At 34.4% G+C, this 13,777-nt stretch overlaps 2 protein-coding genes across 3 annotated transcripts in view; both read left to right on the plus strand.

Annotated features, from left to right (window-relative positions):
- Positions 1-823: 823 nt before the first annotated feature.
- On the plus strand, positions 824-5,583 carry Trc8 (TRC8 ring finger protein). Of its 2 annotated transcripts, none has more exons than XM_011144290.3 (4): positions 824-1,087; positions 2,181-2,583; positions 3,246-3,613; positions 3,773-5,583. In XM_011144290.3, exons 2-4 carry the CDS (start codon positions 2,292-2,294, stop codon positions 5,150-5,152), a joined length of 2,040 nt encoding a protein of 679 aa, XP_011142592.1. In that variant the 5' UTR covers positions 824-1,087; positions 2,181-2,291; the 3' UTR covers positions 5,153-5,583. The 2 variants fall into 2 exon arrangements, with proteins under 2 accessions (XP_011142592.1, XP_011142593.1); XM_011144291.3 differs by lacking the exon at positions 824-1,087 and adding an exon at positions 1,130-1,145.
- Positions 5,584-8,153: 2,570 nt separating this feature from the next.
- Positions 8,154-13,777, plus strand: part of LOC105185061 (homeodomain-only protein) — a 33,825-nt gene continuing 28,201 nt past the window's right edge. The window contains exon 1 of the mRNA XM_011144288.3: positions 8,154-8,346. The gene's annotated coding sequence lies outside the window, so the exon portion shown is untranslated. The remainder of the gene's footprint in view (positions 8,347-13,777) is intronic.

Here is a 13,777-nt window from a genome sequence, read left to right on the forward strand (position 1 = left end):
GATGTTTTAAAACTCACATGAAAAATTATGCGCAATTTTTCTATCTACAAATGCACTTGATGAAATTTTCCCTGCTTTTGCGCATTCTACTTAATTCTATCTCAATTCCAAAGAAACTCCATACAGTGCAGATAAAAAGAACAAACTTCATAATCTTTTCAAGGTTACTACGTCCGCGTTGGCTGCACACGTTTACGCATGCGTGCAAAAGTGACGGGAGTTAGCTGAGAAGGGTTAAAATTTACACGCAAGCGCAACAAGCAAATTGTTAGTTGTGTACATATTTTATTAAAATATAAGGTACCATATAGATCTTTAAAAAGAAAACTATCAAATATAAGATTATTGTTGGAAAATCACGATATATTGATGTAAATAATGAAATTTATTAATTTGCTGCATTTACAGCCGATTAGCAACAAATAATGTATGTAAACTGTAATAATTTTTAGCAGAGTTTACAATAGAAGTCGTAAAATATTAAATCATAAGATCATAAGAAAATTGATCGTTCGTAATCAATTATCCTGCTTGTAGTCGAAGAATAACCAATTGTGATTGATTAATTTTCTTCCAACTTCACGACGACTTTATTAAAATTAAAATTTTTTATTTATTTAATGTGTATCAGAAACATGCGAAATTCTGAATATTTTTTACATAATAGTTTTACATAATAGTTTATAATATGAGGCATGAAGAATTTATTTAGATTTTACATAGTGCCCTGTATTACATCAAAGTACGAATCTGTCGAGTTTGGTCATATAGAGCTGTGACGTAGTTACGCATGCGCACAGAGATTCAGCCGCAGAAATTTGTCCCTCCATCTCCAATCACTGCCTGCCGAGCGAATAGTGGGAAATTTCTCTGCATCTAAGATCGTTGTCGAGTGGTGGTGTGAAGAATATGGTTAACGTTGAGGTGCAATCGAGCGTGTCTCGTGTTTCGATTCCTGATTCAAATTACTCCGAGTCATTCACCGCAGTTGTTTGCCAAGTCATTGCGATGAAACGTATAATTTGGTGTGACGTTGAAACGAAATATGATCTATGAAACGGTTTCCTTCCTCGATGTTTGGCTGTTGGTAAGCCTTTTTCTTTTTTACCTCAATTTCCGACTTCCTTATGTTTATTTTTCACTCGGTAAATCCCACAGACAATATACTAGTTGATTTTCGAGAATTCTTTTAGTTGATGTATTTGTTGTGTGCGGAGATATACACATATGAAAAACTTGTTATTGTTTGTTGCGTTGAGAATTTATTATCTATTTAATTTTGTAAAGTGCTATATTGAGGTTATTATTTCTGTCAGAGTGAATTTGTGGTTTTACATTTTTTCACTTGATGATTATAATATATGTTTATGATGACGTTGCAAGTTTTATGTTACTTGTCAACGCGTATAGAATCATATCTGATTTTAATAACTGGTATGTTTGTCACACATGTTTATTTTTATGTATTATGAAAGGAGTTTCTTTTTTACCAAAACATTTGTTTTAATAGCCAATTGAATTCAAAAAATGTTACATCAAAATTGTAATGCGTATTCCTTTAAAAGACTTGAAGTAAATGTCACTGAAAGAATCGAAGTAAGTTATCAATGTTTTCTTTAAGGTATTTATCTTTTATATTCTTATTTTTATATTTTATCTTTTATAATTAAGGCTATCTTCAGATATAACAGATAAAATCATATACGTACCAAATCTTTAGTCACTGAAGTTGGTTGCAAGAATTTTATTTCAAGAATTTGTAGCACAATCAGCATAATTATAAAATAACTAGTAAATTAATATATTTGTTTTAAAATGTACATTTGATATTATGACAAAATTAATTTTGTGGAATATATATATGTGTGAACTATGACAAACAATTTGTGATATATTATATTTATCAAGTACAGTAATGGTTCAATAATGACAGGTATTTCATAACCTCAAAATAGTTCATTACAAATTTCAAAATAATTCAAATCCTAATATATTTGAAATAACAAAGAAGGACAAATTTTGAATGGATCTTGCTTTTATTATAATAATAGATAAATAATAAAAAATATTATGGGAAATGAAAAAGATTATTAAATCTTATTATTAAAGAACTATCTATCTTTTAAAATATAACTTTTGTAAATTACATGAATTAATATAAATTTTGTTTATTATATTAGGACTGAAATCTTAGTATTATTCCATCTGGAATTCTGCTTCCATATATGACATTAAGGTGTGCTTAAGAACGTGTCTTCCTTGAACTTCTATCTGGTAGCACAGTTAACAAAATGGAGACTTCAATACGGGAAAAGATACTTAGCTTTGCAGATGTTATAATGAGAGTACCACCTTTATTTATCATCGATGAGATACTTAGAATTGATTTGGGCTTACCCAACAATAACATCATCTTGAATAATCCTGAGAATGATTTTAAAACCACCAATATACCAGGCACAATTGTTAATTCTATTTCCTCAGTTACAACAGACTCATTCCTAATGGAACAATTTGACTTAGGTCATTTTGCTTACAAAGCATATTTCATAATAGTATTCAAATTTCTATGCTGTTGTCTCGGTAAGTAGAATTCCTTTATATGAGTTGTTAATAGATTTCAGATAAGTCAGATATTTATCAGCAAAAGGATTCTGCTGACTAAATTATACAGCTAACAGCAGTTGTGTAGTGGGGTTAATGTCAATGGGTTACTGTTTTCAAAAGGAAGGAAGATCTGTTTTTAACAATAAAATCAAAGAATATTTTTCATTGTGGAAATTGATGAGATTTGAAATATGCAGGAAGAATAGAAAACAAAAACTTGTATTGCTTATATAATTTTATCTCGGTTCTGTATGGCTGATAAAAAATATCAGATTAAATCTGATCTTATATCTTATTTTTCATGTACTTTGCTGTAATCTTATATACAATTACTCATAGTTTATATAATATAACTTTTCAATACAAATGTCAATAGATAGATTAGATAGTTTTCTTTTACTAATATCTTAGAAGAAAACCAATATTTTTATATAACTTAGTAATATATATAAATAAAACAAGAAATGGAGAGATATATATATGTAAATACGGAATATTTATTTTTTTATTTTCAATACTTGTAGAATAGTATTTCTTTAATATATTTATTTTATAAAATTGTTGCAATACTGAAGTAAATTATATATATCATTGTAGAGCTTTTGTTTACAATTCTTACATTATTAATTTTCTTTCAGGATTTACTGCAGCCTTATGTACATTTATGCTATGGACTAAACAATTAATAATTGTATATCTATATTTAATATCTATAAGCGTGATATTCATATCATATTGGTCAAATGTTAGTACAATGAAAGCAATCATAGCTTACATGAATGTCCATGAGCCCACAACCAGCATTCTTGACAATATATTGAGTCTGAACTTATCACATGTTCTGTACAATGGTCCAGGGTTCCTCATTATTCAAAATTATATATTGCAATGCTTGCTCGCTAGCATCTTTTGTTATATACATCTCGCTCCAAGGCATCCTGTAGTTCAAAAACTTCTTGTGCTGAGTTTTATGGCACCATCCATTTTGGGTATACATCCTTTGCCGGTAAGTTTATGAAATTTAAGAAATTCTATATTATGAAGTACATAAATTGTACTGCATTATCATTACCATTCTTCTTAATCAGAAATTAAATAGAAGTTACATTAGAGAAGCAAAATGTATATTTTGTTTGATGTAACATTATATAAAATATATTTTCAGGTACAATATTTGTATCATGCTCCAGTATGCGCAACTCTCATCCCACTGGCTGTGTGTAAATTCATCATCTGGTATAATGGTATTACAATGTTCAAAACAATTTACACAGGGTGCCAACATGTGCGCAGCTTTATACTCAATTACGGCTTTTCTGCTCTCGCGGAAACGGAATGGATACGTCTGAACGTACCGTGTGTACTCCGTACATTTTGGATACTTCGAGTAGGAGAACAAATTGTACAAATTCTCGGAAATCACTACAGTGAAGAAACGTTTAATTATTACGTCATGATCAGGACATTGCTAGTAAACGGTTGCGAGACTTTGACTGCTGTTCTCGGCATGACCAGCATAATATCGTTCATCTGTCACTATATCGGCTGCTTCTTCCAGTGGGTATTGTTAACAGAAGATGAAGATGAGAAGAGCATTGGCACTGTATCTGCGATATTATTTTACATTCTCGCACTGCAGACAGGTCTGACGAGTCTCGACCGAGAAAAGCGTTTAGTACGACTTTGTCGTAATTTCTGCCTGCTATTTACGGCGATCTTGCATTTTGTGCACAACATAGTGAATCCGCTATTGATGTCGCTCAGTGCTTCTCACAACCCAATTTTACATAGACATTTACGGGCTCTGGCGGTTTGTGCTTTTCTAATCCTTTTCCCGGTGTCGTTACTCATATTTCTCTGGTCTCACTTTACAGTGAGTACATGGTTACTGGCTGTATCGGTCTTCAGCATCGAAGTAATAGTTAAAGTGCTAGTTTCGCTCGCGATATATTCGCTATTCCTGATTGACGCTTACAGAAGTGCGTTCTGGGAACAATTCGACGACTGTGTATATATCATCAGATCGTTTGGTAATACCGTTGAATTCACCTTTGGCATAATACTGTTCTTTAACGGCTTCTGGATACTGGTCTTCGAGTCTGGTGGAGCTATTCGAGCAATTATGATGTGCATACACGCATACTTTAATATTTGGTGTGAAGCGAAAGCTGGATGGAGTGTGTTTATGAAACGGCGAACGGCTGTGAACAAGATTAATTCTTTACCGGAAGCGAGCATCGAGCAGCTTCGACAATTGAATGACGTATGTGCAATTTGTTACCAGGAGATGGAAAACGCTAAGATTACTCAGTGCAATCATTATTTCCACGGTGTATGCCTGCGAAAGTGGTTATACGTTCAAGACCGATGTCCACTCTGTCACGATATATTGTACACCGTGGAGAACGCGCAAAATAGAGAGGACGGTAATCCTGCAATTGAAGAGAACGATATGGAAGACAATGTGCTTGGGCAAGTTGAACAAAATTTTCACGCTCTGTTTGGTCCAGATAATCCGCAACAGGATCCGAATGAAGACAGGTGAAACGGCATGTAGCATGTGATATAATAGAACCTGGACATTGAATAAACGAACTCACACAACTTAAATCATGAAGTGTCAGTGTCTAGAATCTCGCTCAAAAATTTCGCTCTTTGTAATTGCCCGGACTCTGTTGTAATGACGTCTCGTAAACTTGTATGTAACTTATTATATACAAAATCGAACTTTTCGTTCATTTTTTTGTAAAATAAGCGGGTTAGTGCAATTTGGAAAAGAAATTATACACGACGATTGTTGTACAATGAGGGGACGTTTCGCATATAATTTTAAAACATAATTTGGCTCAACTGACGCTGATTAGAAACATACTTTTGAATTATTGTTATAATCTTCATACGCTGTGTAACGCAATGTTACGAGCTTCTGTGTACATATAACATAACACATATACATGTATACGTACATACATATATATATATATATATATACATACATACATACATACATACATACATACATACATACATACATACATACATACATACATACATACATACATAACATACATACATAAAAACATACATACAATACATACATACATACATACATACATACATACATACATACATACATACATAAACATACAAATACAAATACATACATACATACATACATACACATACATACATACATACATACATACATAACATACATACATACATACATATACATACATACATACATACATACATACATACATACATACATACATACATACATATATACATAAATACATACATATATACGTATACACATACATGTCGTCTGTGCTTCCACTCTTTTATTTTTCTTCCTGCTAAATTAGCAAAACTTTACTTCCAAATTCACTTCCAAATATATTTCAGAATTTTATTTTTATTTTTATTCCCGGAGTTATGTTGTACAAAAAAGACACCTAAAACTTTGATTTTGTTATATGTATATATATATATATAATATAATATATATACTACAATATATATTATATAATATAATATATAATAAAATACAATAAATGTTATATATATAATGAATTAAACGCACGAACGCGATTTAATATTATTAAGTATAATGTAAGAATAAAGAAGACTGGAGCAAATCGGTTTTTTTTTTTTCCTCGAAATGTCGAGTGAGCTATAGTTTCTATCAAACTGAATGCTATTGGTAATGATCATAAATATATATCATTACCAATAGCATTCAGTTATATATATATATATATATATATATATATATATATATTATATATATGTATATGTATATATATGTATGTATATAAGATTCTATACACATTCATTTTACTTTTATGAAATAGAGATATATATCATGTAAGATGATTTATTGGTGTTAAAATTGAAGATAATAATTGATTCACTATCTCGGATATATTTTAGCTCTATCTATGCTCTTCAAACAGATAAAAAATTCACTAATCAATCACCTATATCTAAATCAATAACTCATATTATTATCCTTTAAGTCTAATTTAAATGGTCTATAATTTACGACAAATCCTGAGGCAAATTTCTAATTAGAATTATATTTGCCATATGAATTTAATAACAGAGTTTCAAGATGAATACCCATGTATAAATATATATATATATATATATAAATTTCGTGAATTATAGATAATCTAAAGTGGGCTTTAATAGTCGCTATATTTTCTGCATAATTCGTGATTATTGATGTGTCGAACAGATTACTATTTGAATATAGAACAATTAAGATATTACATATACACACACACACACACACACATCTGTATAAGTATATATGTATGTATGTATGTATATATAAGTTACATAAATCATTTATTTTTATTAAATATTGTATAAATTATATATTTATATTTAATAAAATTACTAAATTTTATTAAATATAACATTGCAAATATGATGACTTTGATGTACTCTATACATCAAAATGCTGTAAAATGTATATAATAATGTAATTAATAAGTAACGATTGAAGAAATGTTCCATATATATATACATACACATCTATTTTTCGCCATACACGCCATTTTTTCCGTTTTCTCGTTACAAATTGAACTTATAAATTCGTATAGCGGCTACAAAAACGCAAAATTGTGATGAACTGTATGAATTTATATGTTAATAATTTATAATAGATAAATAATTTATATATTTTTATTTCTTTAGAGTATTATCTGACATTCTAATAGATTAACTTTAACGCTTAATTTTACCTTACGCGTAATTTTATTTCATGGCTTAAAATTAAAACTATCATTGACAGATTATCTTCTGTGTCTCTTTCGCACTCTTAATAAACTGTTATTCATTACTGCTACTTTAAAAATCGTCAATTATAAATTTACATGATATATTTTTAACGATATATACAAAAAAGTATACAAAGATTTTGTGATAAATAAAAAGGCGATATGTCCGATTTAGTTAACTCCCATATGTTTTATTGATCGCCGTCTTATTCTCAGCTTAATTAGCTTAGCCGAGAAATTATAAATTTATAACGAGGAGCTCACACAGAGAGGGAGTACGTTGAATAAAAATTACATTTCTACAAATAGCGCAATTTCTTTCCTTTCGCCTCTCACAAAGATTCACAATTCCTCTTACCGCTGAACGATACTCGATCTCGATCGGAGGTGCAAAGAAAGTGGTTGTACTTTTCGTTCGGAGATTAGCTATCTCGAGCACAGTGCGCGTAAGAATAGCGATATCTTTTTTCGCGGCTGATTTGTACTCCGTAGCGTCTCGGAGTAGCGCCATATGACGCACCGAATTTACTTCGAACGCAGAGAATTATGCGTGGTACTTTCGCGCGATTAAAGTAACTCGACCGACGATGAAGCTAGCGGGTCAAGGACGGATTATCACGCGGATCCTTTGCCACGTGTTGAAGCATAGATCGATAAGAAATCGCGCACGGTGTATGCGACAGTCTTTACACTGGCTGCTGATGTAGGCGCTACGCAGTTGTAGCTGCATCTCGCCATATCGCGAGATGTTGTTGCCAATACCTCAAAACGGCCAGATCTACACAAGACGCTTTTGCCTCCCACTCTTCGCTTTGTGTTTTACATTACGCAGTGTTTAGCTCGGTTCAAGAAAGTCTCTCAGTCGCGTGCGTACTATCGTCGGACGCGGATCTACCACGTTCTCCGTTCTCTCCGATCAACTTCAAGGTGCGGGAGCGAAGCGACACGAGTAAGCAAGCTTTTCTTCCGATACGGGATTTCCCGTTAACTGAGCCGCGCTAGATTGCATTCATCGGATTAAGTCGTACAGAATCCGTAGTGTCTCGTCGCGATTTTCGGATTCGCATCCGAAGCCGAGACCTCACATTTACAAATTCACAAATCTCGGCTTGACAAGCGAGCGAAGAGTCAGCGTAGCTATTCTCGGCGAAAGAAAAATTCAATTTCATTCAGCAGCGATATTTATGGAGAACATTTGCGCTTGGGAAATCTCTTCGATATCATGTAGAGCGTGCATGACACTTTTGCACGATCGATCTATTTGTCGGCTTGATCGAATATAAAGACCGGAGACACTCTCTGTGTCGAGTTCAAACGACGTCTGGTGCACTCGCAATGTTTCGGGGCAAAATTTAAAGCAACAATCGGTTAGGCTAATTGTTGCGATATCGTTATGAAATATTGAAGACGTTCGTCGTCGCGGACGATTCGAGCGCGAGGATTTCGCTGTAATTTTATGGCGATAATAACGCGATAGAAACGCACGTCTCGAAGACGAAAACGCACCGTTTGTTTCCTCAGTCCCAGTGAAAGATATCGAGACGCGCGACGCTTGCGCTACTTCGCACGCGAATCGTGCATTCGACAAGGCTGAATGGGAGAATGGGACAACCGCGCGCAGGCCTTTCTTACCGGTGGGCATGCGAGAAGGGCTTTTTTTCATAGCGCACGCAGCGAGAACGGCGAACGCAAGCACGCGCTATCAGCATTCACGCGAGAACGAGCGGCACCGATTCGCATTGCGATTCTCGCGCCGCTAATTGCAACTCGGTAGGTCGCACTCGCCATGTCGATCGAGTTGCACGCTCGAACGAGACATCAACGACAGTCGAATGTAACTGAACGCGCGCGCGCGCGCGCTCGCGACGCGTGAAGAATGTGACGACGTGCTAAACACGGCGTTACATTTCGGATCGCGAAGCTCGACGACAACGGCGAGCATCGTCCGGACCAGTATTTTGATTAACTTACCACGATGATTGACCACGTTGACCTTCATTGATTGCATAAAAGCAATTAGTTAGGTTTTAACTGGTGGTCGAATTATCAAGGATACGATACGTGTTACGGAAAAAGGTCAGACGAAACGATACGAATCTATAATTAAACGATTATAAAGCTCTTTGATTAAAATAAAATTGAATGATTTTTGTAATTATGAATTAAATTAATAAAATGATGAAAATAAAATTAAAAAGTACGTAATAATGGTAAATATATAATAAATAATAATATAATAAAGTACATAAAAAATATATACGCGGTGTATGATATAATATATATTTTAACAATGAGTCGTGTGTAAAGTCCAAATTGCAAGTCTAATTAGTATATATTTACTCAGTATTACTTAAATCAAATTGAGCGGAATCAAATTACAAACTCCGAATCTAATTAAACGAACTCAGTTTCAAGATAATATAAGATAATATAAGGTAAAAGATGAACTAATTGCTTCAATTCTGTAAACGTATCTTTTGAACGCAGTCAACTATATTTTATCACGGAGAGAAAAGTTTAGTTGAATTAACGTGAAAATGAACAAATCAAACGCACTTTGATTGAAGGGAACTGGGAGGTTCTGGTTACTACGTATAAATTCGGGGTTCAAAGAACCAGAATTGTTTTCCTTCGTTTTGTTTGTTCATTGCCGTGTTAACTCCACCAATTCTTCCTCTTTATGACGGGTAATTCAACAGAACGCGTTAGTAAATATTATAGTGTAGAGACGACCATCATTCATTGCACTAGCGGACGACGCCTTTTTGTCACGTTAATGTCTATTAGACGAACTGCGAATTGTGATTGGCGTGCGCTACTTTGAACCTCAACGAAAGCACGGAAAGTCACGCGTGTGTCGCGCTCTCCTTCGCGATTCTCCCGCGGTTATTAATAAAAGCGTCCTTGTCGTATCACGCTACGCGAAGCTATTGCGCCGGTTTCCTCCGCGGGGCGAGGCTGTCTCACGGCCTGTAATCAGTCGGTGGATCTTCGTCGAGTTAATTAGAAGTGAGGGACGAAAGGGTTCCCGGTTAAGCAGTAGCTCGCGCAAAGGTGGCGGGTCTTAATTCGAGACTTTCTCGTTAATGAAACCGCATCACCTGGCGGCGGTTGCGTTTTCGCGCGCAGAGGAAATTCGCGCGCGTCGACAACACATCTTCTTCTCTGACAAGACAACGGGATGGATCTTCTTTTCTTCGTCTTCTTCAATTCTGGCCCGGATCAAATAGGGGTCTTCTTTAACGGGAATTGACACCGAACGAAATGTCAATTCGGTTCGACTCGATTCGACTTTAATTTCGCAATCGATATATCGCTATGTCGCGAATCGATATATCACGAGACGAGTTGTGTTTGAAGATTCAAGCTGACTCGCTGAATTCTGATATGTTTTCCTCGCGGAGTAAAAAAAGATTTGATTTGAGTTTGTGTGTGCCGCGTCTATCTTGGATATGTTTCCGAGACGATTCGTGAACGTTCCAATTCGCTTCTTCAGAAAGAGGTACACCCACAAACTGTTCTGTTTTTGTCCTGGCTCCGTTCTGGTCTTGTCATAAAGAGTTTCTGGATTCCTCTGCTTGAAAAAGTGAAGTGGGATATTAACGAAATGTCAGAAACAAATCTAAGATGGACGCGACACATATACGACAGATCCAGAAATCAAATAAAATATTTCGCTAAATTCTGATTACTAATCAACACTAATAGACGCTAATCAACAATTAATTGAACTAGCAAAATTGTCAACATGGAAAATCAAGTACAATCTGTTGTTACAACCAGTAAGAAACTAGTAAATAAAGCAAAATTAGTAAAACTGTGATAAAAACTAATAAATAAAATTTTCTTGTTCTCACTTCTTACAACTTATATTTGAATTAACTCAACCAGCAAAAATGCCGTGGAAGATAAAACAAAATTATTAAAGAGCGTATAAAAGAATTCTCCTTTTTATTCTTGCTTCTTATAACTTATATTAAATAAGATAATAATAAAATCGAAACACGTTTGAATCGATTACATGAATTTATTACAAGCATCACAAATTGTATCTAATATTTGTTTTTTTATTTTTATTTATCGGTTGTATAGTTGAAAAAGCTTGTTACTTTATTTCTCTCTTATATTTAAAATTGCGATTGGTCAAGTATTAGTTATTCTATTTTGTTAACATAAAGAATTAATTTTTTAAATCAAAAAGTTGAATTTTCTGATTGTCAAGTTACATAGTTGGAAATTGTTGTTGGTAACTCTGCTGGTTGATTGTTGCCTGCTTTAATAAGGTTGCGAAAGCTTGTTGTTATTTTATTTCTTTCTTATATTTAAAATTGCAATTGGTCAATTATTAGTTATTCTATTTTGTTAACATAAAGAATTAATTTTTTGATTAATTAAATCAAAAAGTTAAATTTTCTGATTGTCAAGTTACATAGTTGGAAATTGTTGTCGGCTAACTCTGCCGGTTGATCGTTGCCTGCTTTAACAAGGTTTTCAGTGAAAAAGAACAACCTCGCTGTCGCGCGTGAGACAATCGGGGAAAATCTTCGCGAATACGCGCGCAGTGAAGACACGGTGGTTATTTTTGCGTATCGTGCATCGTGAAATGCCCCACGTTGCATGACGAGAGTCATTATCTTAATACTCGGAAATGCCGCGAGTCTTTGAGAGGCAGTCGGCAGCCCCGACACGATTCGGTAACTTCCCCGATAGCCGATGGGAAAAGCGAAGGACAGAAAAGATAAGGATACGTCCGAGAGGCTTGTTATTTCCGTAAAACACACTGTTGAACTGCGAATCAGATGAAACTACTCGTCCGCTTCAGTCTTTACTACGTCGTCGGGGTGATTTCAATTATATAATCTCGCGGTACCTTGCCAATACCGCGACAAACGCTCTTTGCGTATCGCGAACAAGGACAGTGAGGCCCGCTAATTCGATTAAAGTGTCGCCATGCGGCAAGTGTGAACGCTTGAAAATCGAGCGGTAGGGGAATGGAACAGGAGTACGTCTTGAAGAAACGGTACCGAGCACTCGAGAAACTCCGACTCGGCTCGGTTCGGCTTGGAAAAGGAGGACCTCATGTCGGGGTGCAACGTACCATGACGGTCGTCCGTCATTGTCGATTTCCGCGTGTCGTCGCGTACGTAATACCGTATGGCGGTACGGTGTAAATAGCTCCTGCGAGGAGCTTGCGCCGCACGGGAGTTTTCGTTGCGGAAGAGATAAAAAAGAAAAGAGAGAGAGAGAGAGAGAGAGATTTTCTACAAGTGAAGTCCTTTCATGATTACGATGACCACATGAAACAGAAAAAATCTAATTATATACACAAAGAGAGTGACAGTACGTACTAACAATTAAGCAGAAAGGAGCAGAAGAAATTAACAGACATTAAAAATGAAAGAGAATTTATATTTTGCGCAGGAAAATATTATATACAGCATGCACTCAAGTTACTTGTTTATTCTGAATATTTCTGATTTCATGTTTCTTTAAATTATAAGTTTATGAAACATCAACTTTACTCAAAATATATTCTAGACTTCAAAGTTTAGTAATTTAACAAAGAATATTTAATTAAAGCAAGAATGTTAAGTTAAAAAAAATTCGGTTTGCTTGTTCCCTAACATATAGAGTAAGCATTTTATAATAGTTTTAAAAAGAGAATATATTCTTCTTTCGAATAGATGATAATATATTTTCTCAATATTTGTGATGACTATTTCTTAAGGATATTATCAAGAAGATATTTTTTGTTAAAGCCATTCACTCACAAAAACGAAAAGTAAACTTAATAATCGCTTTTCTTATTAATAGAATAATATTTTTCTCTGTGTATAAAGCTATGAATATACCGCAAATATATGTCACAATTTTAACAATAACGCTAATATAATTATTATTAGTTTTAAATTTTATCTTACTCTTAATTATTGATCTATCGATATTATTAATCTGTTACTATTGATTAGTGTTATTTATCTATGATTAATTTGTTATTATTAATCAATATCATTATTAATTGATTGCTGTTTTGATATCTTGATAGCAGCATAATTAACGATATAAATTGTAAGACAATGGCAAAGAGTAAGAGAAAGAAGCCGCGAGTGTGCAACCGCCAATTCTCCTTTTCTCCTCGCTGCGCTCGCGATTTCTTCATGGAGCGCGCGATTTGCATTTCCGGCCGCACACGAATTTGTTTGTCGGCGTTGTGAACGCTACCTAACACAGGAGCCAGTTGTTAGGTGAAAAGGAGCCATGGGGCAAGAGGGAGACCGCGGGAGCGAGAAAGCGAAGCAATTACTTTGCCTCTCCGTTTAGATCGTTCGCGGAGTTTCGTTATTACTTTTTTTGCGAGGCATTAAAGTCGGTCGCCACGT

This window comes from Harpegnathos saltator, unplaced genomic scaffold (assembly GCF_003227715.2).
Source record: "Harpegnathos saltator strain DR-91 unplaced genomic scaffold, Hsal_v8.6 scaffold228, whole genome shotgun sequence".
Classification (NCBI taxonomy): Eukaryota; Metazoa; Arthropoda; class Insecta; order Hymenoptera; family Formicidae; genus Harpegnathos; species Harpegnathos saltator.